We start from the raw sequence: 24,147 nt of genomic DNA, 5'->3' as shown, positions 1-24,147 counted from the left end.
TATAGTTTATTCTGTGGAGGAATAAATGTGCCCCTTTGTTCTGTGAATGCACACTGCTGTACACTATTTATTTGTAATGGAATGCTTTTCTGTTTATCATTATTCCTACACATTTAACCATTATCAAAAATATGTATGTTAAACATACTGTATGTCAGCTTTAGTTTTATACATTAGTAAATGTGTATAGCATAATGCAATTTATGCAATATGTATTTGAAATCTTTTCCATGTACAAAATTATTGTACACATCATATACATGTAATCTCATATATATTAATGTAGAATATATTACACAAAAGTAACAGCACTCTAATGAAGAGCAAATTTAACAGAATTTCTTTCATTTGAAAAAACAAATTTATTAGATCAAGCTTAACATTTCATTTTTTTGTTGAGAACTATAGTTTTAAACATTATTGTTTTTTTAGTACCTTAATATTCTTTCTGTCCCATAACACTATGTAACACAATTTTTGTTCCTGGGTAGTAAGTGTTATTTCCTTTTTGCTTATGCCTCAAAAGTATAGAAAATGGCTATTATTCCCCACAAACTTTGCTTTTGTGACCAGGACAGTGATATTTTGAAATTTACCTATTTCCAATGAGAAAACTGGCATGTGTTTATACTAAAGTAATACCAAAATGACTACAAAAGATTTAGAAGTGAGTAGTTTTTCGAGATTTACGATTATACTGTAAATCACTTTCACGAATCAGCCCCCAAATGTAGTCTCCCATCATGTTCTCGTTATACTGTCCTTGGTAGCGGCGTTCAAAGTCCAGTATATCCTGGTGGAAGCGCTCGCCTTGCTCCTCCGAGTACGCTCCCATGTTCTCCTTGAATTTATCAAGATGAGCATCAAGGATATGGACTTTGAGGGACATCCTACAGCCCATTGTGCCGTAGTTCTTCACCAGAGTCTCAACCAGCTCCACATAGTTTTCGGCCTTGTGATTGCCCAGGAAGCCCCGAACCACTGCCACAAAGCTGTTCCAAGCCGCTTTCTCCTTACTAGTGAGCTTCTTGGGGAATTCATTGCACTCCAGGATCTTCTTTATCTGTGGTCCGACGAAGACACCGGCTTTGACCTTTGCCTCAGACAGCTTAGGGAAGAAGTCTTGAAGGTACTTGAAGGCTGCCGACTCCTTATCTAGAGGTCTGACAAATTGTTTCATAAGGCCCAATTTGATGTGCAGTGGTGGCATCAGCACCTTCCGGGGGTCCACCAGTGGCTCCCACTTGACGTTGTTCCTCCCCACAGAGAACTCGGTCCGCTGTGGCCAGTCCCGCCTGTGGTAGTGCGCCTTGGTGTCCCTGCTGTCCCAAAGGCAAAGATAGCAGGGAAACTTGGTAAAACCGCCTTGGAGACCCATCAGGAATGCCACCATTTTGAAGTCTCAAAATGCGTCTGCCGGATGCTTGCAGCCTCTTGATGCCATCTCAGAAAAATGCAGATATGTATCCACTTAGGCAGCTGGAACTAAACTGAACTGGTGGGCTTAAGGCCCCTGTATTTATACTACTATTTATATTAGTGGAAAGTTCTAGAAGTTACTCCAAGTTTACTCAGCACTGAATCTATCTGGAATGTTCTGGAAAATAGGTAAATTTCAAAATATCACTGTCCTGGTCACAAAAGCAAAGTTTGTGGGGAATAATAGCCATTTTCTATACTTTTGAGGCATAAGCAATTAGGAAATAACACTTACTACCCAGGAACCAAAAAAAAAAAAATGTGTTACACGGTGTAATTCAGTGTGTAAACAACAAACAGCATAACGCTCTGTCATGCATATTCTTGAAACAATTGCCTTTTCTTTCTGTAGCAATCTCAGCAGCTCAAAAGTTCAGTTCAGTGTTTGTCCCCGTGTGTCTGGTGGAGAATCCTCTCATAGAACAAGAGGTAGGCTTGCGAGTTTTGTACTTTACTTTCAGGCACAGCTTGAACACTTGAGTCACTTATATGGAACCAAGATCCCTTCAATGACTCTGCTTCTGACACTATCAATACAAAAAAAGTGTAGTTTCTTAATTAACTTTCCTCTTTATGAAGACATTACACACACCATGTTCAATTTCAGACTGCACTGGTGTGTATATACAGATGAACAGTCTGCATTTCAAAATATACCTGAGATATGATATACTGGAAGTGCACCACTGGGACTATGAAACAGCAACCCAACAGTACCTGTTTTTTCACTAAGATGCAATAATTATATTCTCTTAATGCAATGTGTTTATTACTCTTTTAGTATTAATGTGTATATTCAAATACATACCTTGTGGTGTCATGCCATTAAGATGCTCTGAAAGGTGGCAGTTAGGTTTGACTTTAACATAGGCAGTATAATGACCAGACCTCATAGTACCACTGTGTTCCACAATTCCGTACAGACTGTACAGTACCCCTTTGTCACCTGCTACATTCTGTGGAGCAGACATAACTTACGGTTATTATTATTATTATTATTTATTTCTTAGCAGACGCCCTTATCCAAGGCGACTTACAATTGCTACAAGATATCACATTATTATTTTGTTTTTTTACATACAATTACCCATTCATAAAGTTGGGTTTTTTTACTGGAGCAATCTAGGTAAAGTACCTTGCTCAAGGGTACAGCAGCAGTGTCCCCCACCGGGGATTGAACCCACGACCCTCCGGTCAAGAGTCCAGAGCCCTAACCACTACTCCACACTGCTGCCCAGAATGCTCAAAATTACAAACACTGGGGCATAGCTTATCTGTAAATCCTTTTTCACATTTTTGTCTACACAATACTTGTAACAATGTCCGCAAATGCTTTTACCTTGCAGTTCACCGTGCAGAAAGGGGCCAAATCAAGAATCTGAGGAAACTGCACATGTTTGTTTACTTTGCATGCGCTGTACCCAACCTAAAGTGAGACACAAAAAAACAAAATGTAAACTTTTTTTTTTTTTCACACAAACTAATGCAAATTATTTTTGGTGTCAGTTATCTTGCGTGATAAAATATGGATGTGTGTATGCCTGGATGGAATGAAATATGTTTGGACACAAACCTACAACCCACAGGACCGTAGTACAGTATGCATTTAAGGTTTCAGATTTATACTTTTAAAATGTATGGATAGAACGGTCTCCATCAACAGCATTTGAGTTTTAATAGGATAGAGAGGTAGACCTTCAATACAGCAGAATTAAAAACTCCACGAAATGACTTGTGTTTAAGATCTAAATCAGAAAAATACAGGCATTGGTTAAATAAAAGCCCAGAGAACCTCATAAGGTGCCATTAACACAACTAGCTGGTGTTACATTCAAAGAAACAGACTTTAAAAAAGTTAAGTGTAAAAAGTTGTCAGTATGTTAACAATGAAAACAAAAAATACAGGTACGTTATTTAAACAGTTCTAGCAACACGTGGGGACGTGTAACACTACATTTTTAAGAACCCCGCTACTTAAAGATGTGCAAAATATGATCTGGAAATACTAAAACCAGACACCTTATAAAAGTCAATCACCTAACCTAAACACAGAACATATTACCTGTTGGAATCTCTTTAAATGAAGAGTAAGAACAGGAGGGGCCATAGAAATTAACATCTGTTTTTGGGCATCAGTGTACACAATCTTCTTGTCACCTTAAAATAAACATTCTTTATTTAAGCAAATGTCATGTAATGCAACATGTTTTTCATATAGGCTCTTCAAATGTTAAGAATGCAGTCCCCCCACATTATAAAATACTATAACAGAATGGATGGTGATGTTGTTTTTGTACTTCACATAAAATACACAACCATACTGCTGCTTTTCAACATATTTTACTCATAGCAGAGTACTTGCTCCATACAGAAGCATGTTATAAATACTGTTTTTCCCATCAATCACATATTAATTTTTTTTTATATTATAAAACACTGGCTTGAAGTCCATTGAATAATACACGTCATACAACATTACCAGACTCTGCTGTGGAGAAACATCCCAATTTTAAAGTCAAATTTTTTAAAATGTGAAATTTAATTATGCTTAACACATTTTGATGTGCACAAATATAATTACAATTGCTTTTGGATAACAGCTACTGGACATGGCTGTAATAGAAAAGCACAAGTTCCACTGAAAACTGAATTGACAATAAATATCAGATATTATTTATCTTAATTTTGGATTTACCAACTCACCAAACAAGTATAATTTTCAAATTTACAGTTCAAGAAAACAAAGGAAGCCACATAAAATAAATAAAAAGTAAATTTACCTAAATTGGATTTTGGTTCCTTGTACTTTCTTTGTGAGCAAGTATTACACCGAAGCCTGTTTGTTCCTGTGAGTTTCTCTTTTTGTGTAAACTGATATAGGCAGGATTGGGTTGAACTTTCTTGCTTTCCTGGAAGTTCTCGGTCAGCGAGAGTACAAAAAGCCACCTCTGGGTCTTGGTTAGCCACTGTATATTCCCTGGCATCAAAAGGACCGTCACAGTTACCAATGTCTAACTCTATATCGTCATGGCAAACAATGTTATCGTTCAGGCTTATTTTGCTTAAACCTTGAACAAGGTTTTCATCAGGAGTGAACTCTTTAAAGTTTACTGTAGTGGAATTAGATGGTTCTGGTGAATTTTCTAGAGGGTCTAACTGTTGACCGTCTGTGTTCTTTTCAGCTTCTGTGTGTTCATTTGCATGGTCATGCCCAGCACTGCTGGTGTCTTCACAAAGCTCTGTATCGCTTACTTCTTTTTCATTCTGCAGCACTGGTTCACTGCTGTCAGTACATACACTTAATTCTGTTAGGTTCTCTGTGTCTGGCTGGCTGAGGTTGCCCTGAGATGAGGACTCTTGACCGTTCTGATGTTCCTCAGAATTCTGCTCAGTTGCATGGGCAAGTCCCACCTTTCCTTCATGTTTTTGTTGCCTTCGCTGGTTCTAAAAAAGAAGAGCACAAGTAGAATTGTTAAACATTATAGTTCTATTAAAGTTGTATTAACCACTTCAGCGCCAGGATGTATGAAGGCACGTCAGAAGACAAAGCACTTGCAGTACTGTGCCATACATGCATACGTCAAGGTTTGCCATCTATTCAATGGGTTTTTTTTCAGCCTGGTCTGTCGGTATGCATGCTGTATAGGCACTGTTTTTCCAGTGACAATGCATTTTGCAGAAACATCCCTTGCTTCTGTGACTGCACTGAGAAGAATGTAAGATACAGCAGGAAACCACCAGCAATCTAAATGTGTATATATAGTATTGACTTTCATTTCGGCATAGTTTATTTGCAGTATTACTTGTTTACTTCTTTTGGTATAACTTGCTTGATATTATTTTAAACTAATTACGTCAACATTTAAGATTGTTTCAGACACCAGAAGTAAAGTAGTTTGAGGAGTGATCAGGGATTTTTAAAACAATTGAAAACTTTGAAAGAAGATTTTATTTTGTGAAAATGATGATGAAAGACATGGAGCCAAAACCATGCTTTGATTTTGCACCAAAGTGTACAGCAATAGATACAGTGCCTTGCATAAGTATTCACCCCCCTTGGACTTTTCCACATTTTGTAGTGTTACAACCTGGAATTAAAATGGATTTAATTAGGATTTTTTGTCACTGATCTACACAAAATAGTCCATAATGTCGAATTGGGGAAAAATAAAATCTACATTTTTGTTTAATTAACTTTTGTGTCACAATGAAACATATTTTGCACCTTCAAAGTGTTAAGTATGTTGTGTAAATCAAATGGTAAAAATCCCAATTAAATCCATTTTAATTCCAGGTTGTAACACTACAAAATGTGGAAAAGTTCAAGGGAGGTGAATACTTATGCAAGGCACTGTACACCCACCGTTCAACTATGCAAGCTTTCATGCTTACCTGAAAGATGTTCACATTCCTGTGTGCTTGCACCAGCAACAAACATGTCAGTATGTTACAAGTACAAAATACAGTAAAAAGGAACTGAAATAGCTTGATGTGATGTATGTTTTATAAGTCACAGTAAAAACAAAATTATTATGTGCAAGCTACTGTTTACAGAAAAGTTATTTTTTATTTTTCCTGTTTATCTTTATTCTACAGAAATCTTGCATTTTGTATGCATGCTACTGTTTACAAATAAAATGGGTATTTTATTGTTCATTGCATTATTATGTTCATTAAAAAGAAAGTACATATCAAATGTGTGCGTCTTATTACGTTTGACTGGCACACGGGGGCTTACGCAGTTAATGAAAATGTTATATATCATTGATTTATGTTTTATTTTCTACCTAATAGTATTTTATAGTAATTTCCGGGGTAAAAATAGCAATTAATTATTTTAAGAATCTGGTACCTGGCATACACATTCATTTTTATATCTGGAGTTGAAGGGGTTAAACATATGTGGAAATAAAGGTTTGCATTGTTATCACACTACACAGGGATCTCTAATGTTAGACATTTCTATGTCCAGCTAAAGAGCTGCAGTACTGCCACTTGCCAGTTTAAGTGATAACAGATCAAAACTGCTGAACATACAGCAGCGATCTGTCTGTCCACCAACACGCAAGCACACCGTGTGTGAGAATCACGAGAAAATTTAAGAGCTGTGCGAGAAAAGTATGAGTGGTTTGAAACTGAAATCTGTGTGACAAAAATAAAATTCAAAGTATGGAAAGCTTGGGCGATGCTGCATCAAGTGATCCTACTATATCCCCGAAAAAGAAATCTCGTATTCGAAACTGCACAGTCAATAATTCAAAGTACAAAGACTGTTTGGCAAAATGTACTGATAAAACAAACGCCCGTTGTACAAATTGTCAGTGCGTCTTTACTGTAAAATACGATGGAGTCGATGCTGTTCGGAAGCATTCTATTGGAAAACAACACCAAACAGCGGTTCAGAGTGCAAAACAAAATGTATGTGTATCGACGTTTCTCACAGTTAAAGATGACACTGTGGCTGCAAGTGAATTGGCCTACGTCTTTTATGGAGTGAAGCACAACTTCAGTTTTTTGTCAATGGACTGTGGCAGCAAATTAGCTACACGGCTACATGTCGATTCCTCTGTGGCAAACAAAATGAAGCTGGAAAGAACAAAAATCGAAAGTCTGGTTGAGAAAGTACTCGGACCGCTTTCTGTGGAAACAGCAGTGAATAGCTAAAAACAAGCTGTTTTCCCTTTGCAGTTGCTACTGATGCTTCAAACAATTTTCAATACGTTTTCATGCAGTGCAAAAAAAGAAGTTTTAAATCGTCTTAAATCCTGCTTTGAATTTGTGCAGCAAGATTATCGCAAAGTGCTTTTGCATGTGCCCACTCGCTGGTTAAGCCTCTTTACTGCAGCTGAAAGGCTTCTGTTGAACTGGCAAGCTATCAAGGTATATTTCTTGGAGCTTGGAGAATCAGACTGACAGGCTAATTTGGAGATTCATCGGAAATCAGGAGCACAAGTTAAGTGACAAGTTGACACTTCCAGAGTGCTACATTTATTTTGTGCATTCCGTCATGGCTATCTTTCAGAAGTCAATCTCCATTCTTGAAAAGGATTCTATGAATGCCACAGAACTTTTCAATGTTATGTCAGAAGCCAGCTGATTGACAGAACAAACAATCAGCAACAGTTTTCTGGTTACCAGGTGACCAAAGCTTTGCCACACCTGCCTAGGGAGGCCCAGGAAAAGCACTAGGAAACAGGTCAAATTGATTACACCCTTAGCCCTTTGTGGTCCTATGTCGGACCTGGTCCAACATCGCAATTTTCCCTTTCCGTTCCAATGTCGGACCCTGTCCGACATCATCAAAAAGATGCAAAAAACAGGTCTCTAGTCGTTTTTTCTCCGGAAAAAGCAGAGAAAACCATTCAATGGCCGAGTGAGACCGATAGGAGCCGAGAGAAGCCGGGAAATAAAACAAAAAAACAACTAAAGGGGTGTATCTCATGAATACTGATAGACCTGACACCACATAGCTAACACAGATAAACAAACAGGATAGCAGCTTCCGCATCCAGCGCTCAAAGAATATCACAGACATTTGCAGAGCTTTTTTTAGATGTTATAGTAATAAAATAACGACTTGGATCACATTATTGAGGAGTTTGGTGATAAAACAAGTGATCAAGAGAGGATTTATCGGTATGTACTATTATTAAGAGTTATTTGAAAAATATAGTGAACGAGGGGTGGGGCGGTGCTGGAGATGCAGTACTGAGTGTCCTGTTGATATGCAGTGCCTTTTAAACTTGTTTTACTGTGAAAAAAAAAATACTTTTAAACAGCGCATCTAAAATAAACTGCACGTGTGAAAATAAATTGGACCTGACGTGCCTGAGATGCGCTGAATAAATGGACCGCAAAGGGTTAAACATGATGCAATATGCATCTCTACTAACTGGGGCAGCAGTGTGGAGTAGTGGTCAGGGCTCTGGACTCTTGACCAGAGGGTCGTGGGTTCAATCCCTGGTGGGGGACACTGCTGCTGTACCCTTGAGCAAGGTACTTTACCTAGATTGCTCCAGTAAAAACCCAACTGTATAAATGGGGAATTGTATGTAAAAAATAATGTGATATTGTAAGTCGCCCTGGATAAGGGCGTCTGCTAAGAAATAAATAACTTAATTTAATTTAATAACTACCCATAATTCTACAATTAAGGCATTAAAAGAAAAAAAAAATTACCTTTGCTTGTTTTTTGGCATGCTTCTTGTCCTTCTTTAGCTGATATTTGCTACAAGTGGCAGTGGGGATTCCATTATCTGCATTATTTGACCATGCAGGAGAAACATCATAATCTTCATCTTCATTTATGCTAGGTTTTCTTTCACTTTTCTTCAGCGACTTCTTTCTGTAAGCCTAAGAGAAAATACACCCCATAAACCAATGGCCTGAAAACTCAGTTAAGCCATGAAAGAAAACTGAAGTAGTATGTATCAAGACTTGGTACTTAAAGTAAATCTGTGATAGCAGGACATTTAAATGTTATGCATTAGTCACATACAATGTAATCTGTTACCACATTACCTGTCTGATAAAGGAACCATTAGTTACAAGTTGAAAAATGTAATCAGATTACAGTAATGGTGTTATATGTATTGTTTTGCTCCCCAACACTGATTAGGAGCCACTAGGAATTAAAAAAAAAAACAAAAAAAAAACATTTTTTAACAAGAAATTAACAAATAATACAGTTACACAAAATATATATTCAGGAAGTCAAGCTGAAAGAAATGCAAACTATCATTTTTGAGATTCATTAGATTTTTGTACCTCATCTGAAACAGGTAGAGACAAATCCAGGAACATCTCTGTTACCAAAGATATCTGAAGGACAACAAATAGAAGAACATCTTTTACTGACGTGACCAACAGTATCTTTCATATCTATTTTATTGAGACGATGGAAGTAAAACTTATTTTGTAATAACCTTACAATCTGTACACAGTTAAGTTTATAATTTTAGGGGTTTTGCTTTCTAAACATTGAGGAGACTTTGTGATAAAACACTTTAGAAACATCAATAACAGCCAAAAATATACTAACACAAGTTGCATTACAAAATGTTAGACAACACTGATATTTTACTCAAGATAAAATATTATGTGCGTAAAGAAAACTAGCTAATTACAATTTTTATGAAAGTTCAATATACATTAGTGAACTTGATCGAAGTTATTTTCAGTTTCCTGGTGCTAAATAATTAAAAGATGTGTAATTTAAGAAATGGACAGTTTCAAAACCAGGAGAAAATGAAAAATGTTGGGAACATATTTACTTACAGTTTTGCATTCCTCACACATAATGGTGCTTGTTAACTCTCCTCCAAATACCTGGTCTACAAAGTTCTGAAGCTCCCCCTTCTTTTCATATTCTATTTAAAGAGAACATGTATTGTTTATATTCTGATGGGTGGCATGCGGATTCATAAAAATAATTGTTTTATTAATTATGGTTGAAACACATGTCAACTCAAAGTATTACTATTTTTTCATAAAATTCTTCTGAAATCACATTCTTGTGTAACCCTCCCCAAGGAATTAAACCAGTACTGTAGCTAAAATAGCACAATACATTAAGAACTAAAAATACAATCATGTGAATTGTGTGCTTACCTTTTACTAACTTCTTTGATTCTTCTGCATCTACTTGTTTTCCAGAATCATTCAATGTTTTAAAAATCCCTGCACTTTTTCGCTAGGAATGACAAATATAAAGTTTATCTGTATGTGAACTTAACTATTTCAGCTCTAAGTAACTTTACAGAAGCACAATTTATCCTTAACACAGGTGTCATTGTCCATCCATCAACAGTCCAAAGCACCTTTGACCACTGTTCCATAGTCAAATTTCTGTGTTCTTGTGCATATTTTAGCCTTTTAGTCTTGTTCCCCTTTCTTAACAGAGGTATTCTTACTGCAACACATCCTTTATGTCCTGGTTTCAAGAGTGACCTTCGTACTGTTGATTTGATGGACAACGACACCTGTGCCTTCTGCCAGTTCTGTTGTCAATTCTTTCTGTTCCTTGAGGATATTATCTTCAAGTATTGCTCATCCTTGTCAGACAGCTTTTTGGGTCTTCCAGTCCTGGGTTTGTCAATGACAGATGATGTTTCTCTGTACTTGTTGATTATGCTTTGGATACCACACCTTGAAAATCGAGTGATGCGAGCTATTTCACTCAATGTTTTTCCTTCTTTATGCAAGTCAAAAATACTAGAAAATACTAGTGGAGGCTTTGAGTAAATTGTTGATGCTCATAATGCATCAGAATAGAAAAATGCAACATGTCTAACTAAGACTTTTGCACAGCAGTGAATATATATTTATTTATTTATTGTTACAAAATATAAATCCTCACTATCATTTGTTTTCAACTTGAATTGGGAATTCTGATGCAATAATAAAAAACTAACAAAAACCATCCATTACTTTGTTCTTACCTAGGGCTTACCTTGATTTCTTCAGACCTCATTCCATCCAGCAGATAGCGAAGGAGTTCCTGACTATCCTGTTGCTGAAATCCTTTAAACCGGGCAGCCCTGAGAAACGAGCAACACAATAGCAATCCTAGCATGTTTTACACTGCATGACAGTGGGGGAGTCTGCTATCCTGCTGCTGAAATCCTTTAAACCGGGCAGCACTGAGACACGAGCAACACAATAGCAATCCCAGCATGTCTTACACTGCACGACAGTGGGGGAGTCTGCTATCCTGCTGCTGAAATCCTTTAAACCAGGCAGCCCTGAGAAACGAGCAACACAATAGCAATCCCAGCATGTCTTACACTGCACGACAGTGGGGGAGTCTGCTATCCTGCTGCTGAAATCCTTTAAACCAGGCAGCCCTGAGAAACGAGCAACACAATAGCAATCCCAGCATGTCTTACACTGCACGACAGTGGGGGAGTCTGCTATCCTGCTGTTGAAATCCTTTAAACCGGGCAGCCCTGAGAAACGAGCAACACAATAGCAATCCCAGCATGTCTTACACTGCACGACAGTGGGGGAGTCTGCTATCCTGCTGCTGAAATCCTTTAAACCAGGCAGCCCTGAGAAACGAGCAACACAATAGCAATCCCAGCATGTCTTACACTGCACGACAGTGGGGGAGTCTGCTATCCTGCTGCTGAAATCCTTTAAACCGGGCAGCCCTGAGAAACGAGCAACACAATAGCAATCCCAATTAAATAGGGATTCATAATGGGCAGGTTAAGAGATAATATTGTTGATACTCACTTTTTACAGACCTGGGAGAACAGTTCTTTGGGAGTAACAACACTCTTCTTGGTTTCCTGAATTTCAGTGAGAAATTGACACATAGCCAATGTCAGAGGCCCTGGTTTGTCAACATTTATTGTGATTGGCCCCTGAAAGCACAAAGAATTAATAACACGTTACACACATCCTACCAGCAAAGAAAAACAAAACAAAAACAAAGCAAATTCTACTGACTAACCAGCTCAGAAGACAGATGTGGTGTAATCTTGATGGTGGTTTCATTGTTTTTCAGGTCTTTGAGAAGCTCTCTTAGAAGTTTAGTTTGCGATAGAATCTTGTGTGAAAAAAGGAAATAGTTAATGTATTCTGATTACCAGATGTACAATAAAACATACAAATTGATAAAGCAGGCCGAGTTTCTATCATCCATAACTATTAAACACTCAGTAGTGCTGAATTTAGAAATACTACTGGAATATGTTTCTACCAATCACACAGCAGCATATACACCACGCTTAACCAGAGCACAGTAGCATCCATAACTGTTATCAGTCTGTTCGCCAATCAGCAGCCTCAGAGGATAGTGCACCTTTATGCCAGCTCAATAAAAAGACTGGCTGTTACATTAAGGGAGAACCAGCTCAATAAAGGACGATGCCAAACTCTAAGGTATTCAAATTGTATACCGCAGCAGCACTTTCTATTTCCAAATAGAAGATAAGTGAACCTTTCATTATCATATTATTTATTTAATTTCATTAGAAATTGTGATAATAAATTATTTCGCAGTTTTACATTTTTCGGTCAGATATGAATTACATTTTTCTAAGTAGGCTGTAATAATTAGACTGTCATTACAGTTAAGTGACATACATGTTTTGTGATGAATTTGGTGCATGGTAATAGACAAAAAAATACCCTCAGAAGATACAAGAGCTGCATCTAGTGGAGACAAAACTACACTACACTGCAACATTTTTCAATGTATCAGTTTTTTATTAAAAATGTCAAATACTGTAATAACAAATAGTAATAATATTAATAATAATAATAATAATAATAATAATAATAATAATAATAATAATACTACATCTATACAATTGCAGTTTTTGAAAATATATATTTTTTGTTATCAGTTTCGCAAAAATATATGAATTTGATAGGTTAAAAAAAATGCAAAGTTCTCTAAATGGGGATTCATTTTAATCCAAATACTGTAGGTGAATGCTACCCTCTTTGGCTTTTGCATGACCTCTTGTTTTACATGCCAGTATAATTCAGGAATACTGGTAGCTGTTTCAGTAATACAAGGGCTGGTAAGAAATGTGTACCTTATAAATTAGTTTTCGGCTATAATGTAGGGACGCAAATGAAATGCACTAGGGACTGAAGATAGTTTTGATTGGATGTTTCCAGTGTAAGTTATACAGCAGTAAACGTTATAGATTATACAGTAGTATGCGAGTAGTAGACGTTATCATTCCTGCACTGGCTGACAGATCTGACGCTGCCTTCCTCAACTGTGATGGCGATGATGAACCTAAACTAATGTACCATTGGTCTGCCGGCATTGTTTAAAATTAGATTTGATGTATTCCCAGAGTACCAGTTCTTCATTCTTGCCTCATAGTTTAGACACAATGTGACTCTTAGCAAGAACTTACGGTAAGTCCTTGATGCTAAATAAATCCAGTAAGGTCACACTGCTGGTACACAGGTCAAATTCTGAGGTGTTGCCTTCCATCATTAAATGAACTGTGATGATCAGCAATATAACCCGCCACCACTTAGCTCTCCGGTTTGCTTACGGCGGGCTTGACCAAAACATTCTTTACACACAGGGATTGAAAAGCTGGGACGAGGCTGCTAGAGTACATACTAATATATTTTATTCTTGGATTTTCAGTACAGGCACTGCAGATACATCTATGCAGGAACATCATTGTTTGCGGACTACTATGGGTTTTTTTTTCCTATGCAGTCTCACATAAAAGTATCACAATGTACCAATACAGAGGTCACTGATTTAACACTCGTATTGTCAAGAAAAACATCACGGTTCACCGTGCATATCGATGAATCGGCACCCACCTAAAAAAGTGTGATCAAATTTAGGTGAACCGTAACCAAAATACGTGTCTCAGTATTTTATTGTTCAAATACATAAAATCATTATGAAATGCATTAGCCCAAAGTGTAAGTGCTATAGGTTCCTGGTACCTAATCACTTAAGTATGTCACATGGTCCAAGTGCAGTTAGACCACTGGAGTACAGGAAGTGATTAGGTACAAGAAGCAACAGCAACTTTTGCAGACTGACCTGCATTAAAGTAAATTTAATTGGCATTGAACCACAGCCTGTTTATTTTTCTGCAAAATAAAAGACAATGTTTCTAGTTCTAACTAGCTAACACTATCATGAAAAAGTAGATGACCATGCTTACATTCACAGGATGTACATGTGAATTGCATCAGAAGCAGTTCTCTTGTTATAGTAAAAATGTGCAGAAGTGTGACAAAAGCAAAATACTACCAAAGCTTACACTACCATCAATAATGTGTGCTACTACATTTGTACATGCACTTAAACTGTATCCGTCACTCCTTTAAAAAAAAAAAGAAGAATAAAAAATGAGTTTAACTCAAACCTTCTCCACTTATTACCAACCTGCATGACTGCATTAAAGAAACATGTATTCCCAAGATTGCTGAATCCTTTCACAGTTAAACTAGTGTTTTTCAGAGGTATTTCTTTGTGAGGCTTTTCTTTTTCTTTTTCTTCCGTTCCAGTTCCACCTTTCTTACTGTCCTTCTGTTGTTCATTCTTGTTTTCTAGTTTTTGTATCTGGTTTTCATGTTCTTTAACAGCTGTAAAATTAAGAAAAAATGAAAATCAATGCAGCTAATGAAGGTAGTTTTATTTAAAATCCCCCAAAAAAACAACTTTATATGTACGAACACAACATGTGATTGACATTTACAATTAAAACAAAGAATCTAGTTTAACAAGAGGAATGCAAGGGTCCATGAATGCAGATTGATGTCTCTCGTGTGACTGTGAACTGCACATGTATCAAATTAAAGTCTCACATGTTCTTTTTATGTAAATATTCCATTTAAATTAAAATGTATAAACCAAAATTCCCCTAACTTTAGTATTACAAATACAGTACTTTTTTTCATTTTCTTCTATGTCTATACCTGGCTTATAGCCATAACTTTCCAATACGTCATGGCTTCAACAGGAAAAAAAGATTGCACAGTATTAGTAAATGCCAATGCTGGTGTTGGAGAAAACTGCCATCCAGCTTTCTGTTGTTACCTCCACACAGCTACACTCAGGGATGGTTTCATGCAGTGTTTTTCAATAGCTCAATCAGGTGACTTTTTCACAGTGGAATCACATCTACTTGTAACAAATGCCTACCAAGTTATCCTGGTATTCAGTTGACAAAGTACTGTACAGGCTAAAAAAATATATCTTTCAGGAAAAGAATGCTGACCAAGCTATTACTGACTATTGATGGCTACATGCTTACAATAAAAATTCAGACACAAATGCATGCTGTGTAGGTGGAGGAAAAGAACCAAAATGTTTTTTTTGTTCCTGCACACACACAGTTCCTGTGGGATGGTTATCATAAAGCAGATCATACAGGAGACTAATAGATTATTTATCTACAACAGTAACACAGGTATATCTCTACTGTATCATCACTGTAAACTTTTGACCAAATTCTAATTAATGTCCCCAGGTAATTACTTTTCAGCAAGTAATGACATTTGCATGCACGATTATCAATACTGAAAGTTAAAGCTTACTTTTATTTGTAGTTTTCCTGGTTGGTTCTGAAAAAGTTTGCTTTTGAATATAAGTTACAAGCTGTGACAACCGCCCGGTGCTGGAATACTGCACATCACCATCACAAAGGTAACACCTGGGCCAAAACACACATACACAAAATGGTTTACTTTGAATGTAATGTTACTTTTCCTTTAAGGTGCTACATCTCTTGCATTCAACTCACCAAATGTTCCAGTTTTCCAAACTAACTACCAAGCAGTGGGGGTCCGAGTGTGGTTTTTCAAAGTGCTTAACGGCATGCTGTTGATCAGAATATCTTCCACAACCCTTAAACAAAATACAATAAGGTCATATTTACTGTTTATCAATAGAATCAAAATGTAGAGACTTCCCCATATATCACTACTGTGACAACTGCTTATTACGAAGAGCTTTACCAGTGCTTGAAGGGTACAGGTAAGGATGATCTGATAAAAAGGAGTTATTTGATAAATATGATAAACAAATGTGTCTATTTTTAATATTATATATAAATCAGGTACACAAACTTTAAGAACTACATTTGTACAACATACTGTAATAACCAGTTTTGTTCTTTACACTTAAATATTATACACATTGCACCATGCACGTTTACAGCTATGTAAGAATGTATAAATAGTTCTTGATTAATAATATTACTCCTGCTGTTTGTCAGGATGATGCAGCTTTGGTGTACTGTAGAACACATGCAAGGGCTTCCAACTGCATTACAATAAATCAGTCACATTTCCATTACTGAACCACAATTTATATCAGTCTGTCATAATGAAAACAAATTCTTATGTTTATGCACTTCATAGATATGTACCCGATAACCACATTTCAGACAAACCCAAATCAATGGGCTCTCGATGTTCTCGATCTCAGTGTTGTCCCCTTCTTTTCCACCACCCTTACAGTCTTGGCAAGCATTCAACGTGCCATCCTGTAGTGCCTTTTTAATCTGGCTCAGATCTAATCCCTTGCGCGTGTGGGGGCACTGAGAATCTGCAACAACAAAGCAAAACAAAAAGTTAACAAATTATTGAAAATAACTCAGACCCATGTGCTGTACCTGACCTGACAAAGAAAGAACACACCCGTTCAAAAAACGTGGCTACTTGTTACTACTAGACGCTGCAGGTACATGGATTAAATATATAATCCTATGCTTTTGCCTAAAAGAATAATAAATCAGTTTTATCTTTCTCACAAAGAAAATGTTTAGAAAGATAAAAAAAGGAAAATATGGTGATTTTTTCTTTACCTGTAAACTCGGGAGGCGCATCATCTTTATAGTTTTTTCCTTGTCCCTTCTTCTTCCCCATTACCGGTGTTTTTTCTAACGAATGAAATCTAGGATAAAACCATAAAACTAAAATAGTGTTAACTAATACTTAGAACTCTGTTTTTTTATTATCATTGTTACTTTAGAACTTTACTTGATGTATTCTCGTGTACAATATGTATATGTTATTAACTTCAGTTCAACCCCTAAATGTAGTATCTACAATCACTTCAAATTACTCTGCCCAACTTGTCAGTGCAGGCATCGTCACTGTGGGTGCAACAGCAGGTTACTGTCCGTGGGGAAATAAAAGAGACTCTTTCCTAACCACGTCATACATTTACATAATAATAATAATAATAATAATAATTGTGCCGTCACGTTGAAAGAAATTATACTAACTGACCTCGTTTTCTAATAATGGCTCCTTCCGTTCTTGTAATATTATCCTGAGTATGACAAACGTGTTACTTTATTATCCGGGTCTTACGAATACAAAATTTACTTCCTTATGACCCCGGTGTCGTGACAACTTTCGAACCTTGTTGAATTTTGCAATTACCGTGAGGTATGCGCATGCGTCAGTGTTCCGTTGAATTTTGTCCGTGTGATTACTTAAACTCTTAATTTATTCCACAACCTGGTTCAACTGTGAAGTTTCGGTATTACAAACAAATATATTATAGACCTCTTTGTTACAAATGAAATGTACATTTTAGACATCAAAACAGTATAAAAATATCAAAACAGATTAGCTCGTGAATGGCCATTTCCTCACATTACGTTTATTCGAAACGGACCATATGAAAATGTTCTTTTATCATTTTACACCAAATCGTGTCATGTGAATACGTTAGCAATAAGACATACGGTAATTAAGTAATCATCTGTTTTATCTATCTATATATCTCTATCTATCTGTCTGTTTGTGTGTGTGTTTAAAGGTGTGCAGTGCGACGAATAAGTAATCACACGGACAAAATTCAACGAAACACTGACGCATGCGCATAACTCAAAGTAATGGAAAGTAATGGAAAACACGGTACAAAATAGAATGTATTTGGTATAAAGAACTTTAGTTTTAACATTACAGTTAACGAAGAGATGCTAACAGCGAGGTAATCTAAGGATCTTTGATTCGAATTACTGTTTTTGTTTAACATTTAAAATCCACGGTAAGTTTAGCATTTTGATTTATAAACTAACGTGAGGTAAATCTACAGAGATAGACATTGTTGTTAGTAATGTCCATACTGCGATACCTTTGGTATATTATACTGGGCCTAATAAGCGTTCTTCAAATGGAAATGACAGCCCAAATAAACCACTATATACACCGGGTGACGTTATTTAAAATAAATAAATAAAAGTATGTAAGTAACATGGCCCTAAATCTTTGACAGTTATTTCAAATATGTTAGTTGTCACTATGTGCAAAATATGAAATTATCTTAGGGTGGCAATGCGTTCTTCGTATATTAATGACTGCTCTAATGAACCACTGTAGATGTGGGTGACGTCATTTCAATAGTTTATAAAAGTATGCAAGTCCCATTGCCCCAAACTTTTAAGGGTCATTCCGTGTCAAATCACCAAAATCTAGGAAAATCCCCGCCTCAAGGGGGGGGGGGGGGGTCTTCTGTAGAATTCATGCAAAATAAGTACCACCACTTTAGTATTTCTGTTTCTGCTGGGGGCCTTAAAATTGAAAAATTGTCCAGTTGTCAAAGTCCTGACTTATTTTTAAGTGCATGTTCCTTCTAAAGTAGAAAAGATATCACTTTCAAATTGCTTAGGTGTGCTCATACTTCAACTGACTTTCTGTATGCAGCTCTGCTACTGTCTACTTACTTTACTGTCTGATTTAATGACCCCACAAAAAGGCTTCAGGATGAAAGTACCGAAAATGGCCCCATCTTTGAACGGCTGTGACAGAGAGCGAATGAATCCTAGTTAACAATCTCCCTCCCGACCTGTGGGGGCACAGTATAACACAGTGGCCTTCACTGTTTTTTTTTTAATGGGGGGCCACTTTAAAAAAAAAAAAATATATATATATCAAACCAAACCAAATATTAAAAACAATGCTTACCTGCTTAACAGGAGGAAGAGCGGAAGTGTGCCAGTTGCTCCTGGACTTTGTCTGCAGTATTTATATACTCCTCAATTAATTCTTTGAACTGCCAGTGGTTCAGGGTTTTTGAAACAATAAAATTCACAATCTTGGTGACAACCTGCATAACCTTGCTCACAATAGCTTCTTGGTGAATTATGCAGTGAAACAAAAAAACGTGGAATACCCTCTTTCTTTATCATTAGACCCAGCAATCCTTTTTCTTTGCCTCATACTTGGGGCACCGTCTGTACACACAGATACGAGTTTCTTCTAAGAGAGGCTAGTCTGAAAAAAAAAAAAAGAAATGGAAGTGCATTCATAATATCTTCACATGTTTGCGTTTTCAGTGGAATCAAACACGGCAGTTCTTCGTTTTTAATACAGAGACGGATTCCTGGCACATCAAGCAAACTGGATTTTCAGATTCCTCGTTAAAAATAAAGAAAAATGTATTTGTCCATGTGGCAAAGTGGTTAGCAGTGTGCAGGTGCAGGTGATCCATAATCAGACAGACAACGATATCCAGGTGCAATGATAATTTAATTATACAATCAAAAAGCCTGATGGCGAACAACAGTAAACAATAACAATGTTAATGAGAAGCAATACAGCAGCGTGTATTGCTGATTTGTAATCCGTGGGTTGGCCCCGAAATAGGTACAGTCCTGTTTTATTTCACCCACGTGTAACACATACACAATCACAAGTCCACAGTGCGTGCTCTAGTGCTCGTAGTGAATGTACAGTACAGCTCCTGGATCATGTTTAGCCGTCTAACAAACAAGTACAATTTAGACAAAACAAACAAAACACTCACAGTTCACAATACAGGTCTCCTTTTGATTTTGATTTAACCATTCACAAAGGAACAGATCACATCACTACGTCCTTTTAAATACCGTCAACCATGACCCCTTGGTTAACGAGTGCAACCGCTCCTTCAATGCGCGGATGCCACAGCGTTTCCCTTCCGGGTCGTTGATTTAGTGTACCGAGCTCCGTCCCCTTTCTAGATGGCCGACTTCCGTCTAACCCTGGGAATGGACTTTCGGGCCATCCAGTCCAGGGTACTCTGTTCGGGAGGGAGATCTAACACCAAGAATCATTCAATCTCTGTCACAGTCCATCTCTACTGAAACTTACGGTGCTCATCCTGAACTGCCCAAACTTTCCTCCGTTTTACAGTAGTTCCAGCTTCAGTTTCGTTCACAGACCCCTCATTTTCAGCAACCGGTGCACTCGTAGTGGGTTCATTATGCAGTTCATGGTCGCTTTCACGTTTTTTATCTAATTTTTTTTTTCTTTTTTCCATCAACGGGACAAGATACCGATCCACTCTCTCTTACTGAAAGCATTCGCGCCTTGCGACGCTGAGCAAGAAACAGGAATTTAAATGCATTCTGGGAGTTGTATTTTACTCACCTCCCGGTCATGTACTTATAACACTTATTATTTATTATTATTTATTTCTTAGCAGACGCCCTTATCCAGGGCGACTTACAATTGTTACAAGATATCAAATTATTTTTTACACATTATTTTTTACATACAATTACCCATTTATACAGTTGGGTTTTTACTGGAGCAATCTAGGTAAAGTACCTTGCTCAAGGGTACAGCAGCAGTGTCCCCCACCTGGGATTGAACCCACAACCCTCCGGTCAAGAGTCCAGAGCCGTAACCACTACTCCACACTGCTGGGAGGTGAGTAAAATACAACTCCAAGAGTTCATTTTGGTTTCTGTTTCTAGCTCAACTGTGCAAGGTTATGAATCCCCTTTTTATTTCTAATTTAAACAAATCTTTTATTAATGAAGGATCATTTGAAGGGACAAATTTAGGGTTATGGGGGACCGCCAGTGGCCCGCAGGCCGCGCAGTGAAGACCACTGGTATAACAGGAACAGTGTGCCCCGGACAGGATAGTTTGGCAGTTCATTCCAGGGTCAGTTGGAAGTTGGCCATCCAGAAAGGGGGCGAAGTCACAGTACCAGAAGTTATCACCTTAATGTGGTAAGCGATGTGTCAGTCATGGATTGGAGGATACGTGATTGCACTCGCTACCAAAGGGGGCGTGACTGAAGGTATATCAGGGGATGTGGCAAAGCAATCTTTTCCTTTGTTATGGTTATGGAAAGACCTTTAAAGGACGTACAACCAAAAAAAGTACAGTGAATGTTTAGTGTTGTCTTATCTGTCAGTTTTACTGGTGTTATTTGTTATTCGCGACGGCTAAATATCCAGGAGCTGTCACGCTAAGCCAGCATGAAACCCGGACTATATTGCACTACTGTTGTCACAGATTATTGTATTAAATCACCACTTGCACTAGGAGCACTCACTGTTGGACTTGTGATCGTGTGTGTCATTATTAGTATTATTATTTTGAGACTGAACCCCGTGATTTACCTGCATGATACATATCGTTGTGTAGAGCCAGGTATTATTATTTAAGGTTGCCAAACAAGCAACCCAGCACAAATAAAGAGCTGTTTTTCACCGTGAACTGTGTTTTGTTTGTTATTACTGAGCACTGCATCACCTCTACACCTGCGCACTGCAAACCACTTTGCCACAAGTGCTGAAACTCCTTGTGGGACACAAGTTAACAAACTGACCTTTGGTGGGCTTATAGATGAGGATTTGAAGGACTTGTGGTAAATAATTGACTTGGTAATCTGTCTCCTTCACAGTTTAATAAATGTACGAACATGAACAACACAGATTTATGTTGTTTTGGGTTATATTGTACAATATTAGCAAATAGTTTGAGTTTAAACCAAGAGAAACCAAATAAATAAATCCATAAAACTAAAACCATAAAATGTGTATAATCTTTATATGCAAGTGCTGTTGCCCTCTAGAGAAGGGTTTCCCAATCCTGGTCCTGGGGACCCACTGTGTTTGCTGGATTTAATTTCAACTGAGCTCTCAATTGTTTAACCAGACCCTAAATTGAACTGATAATTTACTTAATTAGTTGCAAGTTAGCTATAACATTTTGCAAGTAACTTGAATTCTGCAACTGTTTAAGAGCTGAACACAATTAAAAAGGTCTAATTAAGCAAATTATCAGTTCAATTAAGGGTCTAGTTAAGTAATTGAGAGCTCAGTTGGAATGAAAACCAGCAGACAGTGGATCCCCAGGACCAAGGTTGAGAACCAGAGGATACTAAAATACAATACTAAGTTAGTCCAGCAATTTTTGTAGCCTAAAGACTTGTGGTATCGTACTAACTGGAACAAATATGAAAAATCCCAGATGTATTGACAACTTTTATGAAACTGAACTTTTCATAACCAAAAATGATATACAATTATTTGAAATCTTCTGAACCCCCCCACCCCCTCCCCCCCAAAAAAACATGTATAAAAACATTTGCAACAAAACCACTTTCATCCTTATTTAACTTATTTTGTATGCTTTTGTATGGATGTACTGAGAAATTAAGCTTTTATAGGCTGTACCTGAAGTATGTAATTAGCATTTCTGATTCGATTTACACCTTTTATAGTCTACAATAGCCCAACACTAAATCAGTTGTTCCCCTATGGTAACAATATCTGGTAACCTGAGTTGTTCCACCTTTTTTTAATGTGAATTATGAACTACATTTGTGTGCATTGTTTAGAATGGACCATATGCTCAAATCAGCTGGTATTAGTAAATCTGGTGTATCCAGTGGTCAAGTAATTTACACATGACGATATAACTGATACAACTGTAGCCCATAGTCCTTATTTAGAACATGGATGGCACAAGTCACTGCCCGTTTTGAATGCTGGGTGTTATCTGAAAGTATGTCCCCTTCTAATAACACATGTCATTTTTCCTAACAGACTAATTTGAAATGGATGGGATTGAAGAGGCCAGAATACAGCTGTCAGAAATCGAGCTGTTGCTAAGCATATCTCGGGCCACCTAATGTTCAGCAGCTGCTGTACCTATTTTACTTTAAGTATCCTTTGCTTTTGTTCCATTTTGATCTGTTAAAAATCACATGAATAATTTTATGTTGCGTTTTTTATAACAAACTATACTGTTGTTATCCTACCCATACTGTCTTACTTCAGACAAGGTAGTTCGTTCCAAAACAATTTAACAATGCAATTTAAAAGAAAAGCCTAAAACACTGTAGAATTAAACATATTTGTGTAAACTTCATAAGCACTGTTTCCAGAAACAGATGTTAATGAGGATAACATCACATAGAAAATAGGCTTTCGCTTCCTACTGCTAGAATAATAGTGTTATGCCAAAATACAGTAGCAAGTTTGTTACAAGGGTCAAAAGCTAAACCTGAAATTCAAAAACCTGTAGTAAAACAGACCCCATTTAGTTTATCTCATTGGGTACTTCAGCTGTTACTTATACAGTATGCAGCTAATAATATTGAACAAATACAAAAAAAAGATTTGTTACAGAAAAAAAAACCATTATGTTTCTCTTTACAGGCTCCGACGGCTAACTTGGCAGAGAATCTTAATTCGCCATAGAGAAGACATTCCTTTGGATAATAACTGTGTAAATATTGATGCAGAGCTAGAAAAACAAAGGAGATTTACTGGGTTTGAAGAAACCATTTTTGACATTCGTGGAAACAGAGGAAATCACATGGACCTAGGACAACTCTATCATTTTCTGAATGAAAAGGGCTGTGGAGATGTTTTTCAGCTGTATTTTGGAATTGAAGGAAGGTAGCCTCAGATTGTGATTACATCATACACACTCTGCCTATCGAGAGCACCTTTGAAAACTGGAATGGAAACCCCAGAAGCAACCATTAACAAGTTCATCTAATTTTACCGTGGTTAGTTTCAACAATAATACTTGGAAAATCTGAAAGTTATTAAAAAGTGCTTTCTGACAATCTGGTAGAGGGTGAAAAAAAAATCCAAGTCTTAAAACATTACAAAAAAATAAAATAAATGTATTTCATGTTAGTCTTAGAATATTTTTGGTATGGTGGTTCTAATTTATGGAAATTGATGTGATTTGAACAAGTAACATTTTATGATAAAAAACCTCTCTTGTTCTAACATTCTGAAGACTTACAAGATGTCTAATATTCAACCAAGATACATTTTTAATAAATACTAAAATACTGTGTCTGTTAAGTCTATTACTTGTCCATGCCCTTTGGCTAAAATAAGCACAAATAACAGGAGATAACAGTAATTGGTTAATTTATTCCCTGCAAAGTATGTGAGCTTTAAGGGA

General features: G+C 37.0%; 1 protein-coding gene and 1 long non-coding RNA gene across 6 annotated transcripts; one reads left to right on the top strand and one right to left on the bottom strand.

The window, feature by feature from the left end:
• Positions 1 to 1,708: 1,708 nt before the first annotated feature.
• LOC117407252 (ubiquitin carboxyl-terminal hydrolase 16-like) lies at positions 1,709 to 18,972 on the bottom strand. 4 transcript variants are annotated; one of them, XM_059028702.1, is made up of 18 exons: positions 18,904 to 18,972; positions 16,791 to 16,879; positions 16,353 to 16,531; positions 15,726 to 15,829; positions 15,520 to 15,635; positions 14,366 to 14,565; positions 11,936 to 12,031; positions 11,716 to 11,846; positions 10,931 to 11,018; positions 10,090 to 10,171; positions 9,757 to 9,848; positions 9,247 to 9,300; positions 8,659 to 8,832; positions 4,260 to 4,923; positions 3,542 to 3,636; positions 2,819 to 2,905; positions 2,288 to 2,435; positions 1,709 to 2,006 (listed from the first exon to the last, which is right to left on the bottom strand). In XM_059028702.1, exons 2-18 carry the CDS (start codon positions 16,849 to 16,851, stop codon positions 1,858 to 1,860), a joined length of 2,520 nt encoding a protein of 839 aa, XP_058884685.1. In that variant the 5' UTR covers positions 16,852 to 16,879; positions 18,904 to 18,972; the 3' UTR covers positions 1,709 to 1,857. The 4 variants fall into 4 exon arrangements, with proteins under 4 accessions (XP_058884685.1, XP_058884684.1, XP_058884683.1 ...); XM_059028701.1 differs by lacking the exon at positions 18,904 to 18,972 and adding an exon at positions 17,374 to 17,698 and having other exon boundaries at positions 1,710 to 2,006; XM_059028700.1 differs by lacking the exon at positions 18,904 to 18,972 and adding an exon at positions 17,218 to 17,366 and having other exon boundaries at positions 1,710 to 2,006; positions 16,791 to 16,898.
• LOC131737750 (uncharacterized) lies at positions 17,815 to 24,036 on the top strand. 2 transcript variants are annotated; one of them, XR_009329344.1, is made up of 3 exons: positions 17,815 to 17,986; positions 22,767 to 22,867; positions 23,382 to 24,036. It is a non-coding gene; the product is annotated as an uncharacterized LOC131737750 (long non-coding RNA). The 2 variants fall into 2 exon arrangements; XR_009329343.1 differs by having other exon boundaries at positions 17,818 to 17,986; positions 22,767 to 24,036.
• Positions 24,037 to 24,147: the final 111 nt, after the last annotated feature.

Source organism: Acipenser ruthenus, chromosome 8, assembly GCF_902713425.1.
Source record: "Acipenser ruthenus chromosome 8, fAciRut3.2 maternal haplotype, whole genome shotgun sequence".
NCBI classification, from domain to species: Eukaryota; Metazoa; Chordata; class Actinopteri; order Acipenseriformes; family Acipenseridae; genus Acipenser; species Acipenser ruthenus.
The sequence above is the reverse complement of the archived record's forward strand: the minus strand, read 5'-3'. Positions and strand labels throughout refer to the sequence as shown.

Excerpts from the sequence above, each read along its gene's own strand:
- LOC117407252 (XM_059028702.1), bottom strand. The coding sequence starts at position 16,851 with ATGGGGAAGAAGAAGGGACAAGGAAAAAACTATAAAGATGATGCGCCT. Across the intron at positions 15,636-15,725 it reads TTGGAAAACTGGAACATTTG|GTGTTACCTTTGTGATGGTG; the intron begins GTGAGTTGAATG and ends GTTTTGGCCCAG. Across the intron at positions 2,436-2,818 it reads TCTGCACGGTGAACTGCAAG|AATGTAGCAGGTGACAAAGG; the intron begins GTAAAAGCATTT and ends TCTGCTCCACAG.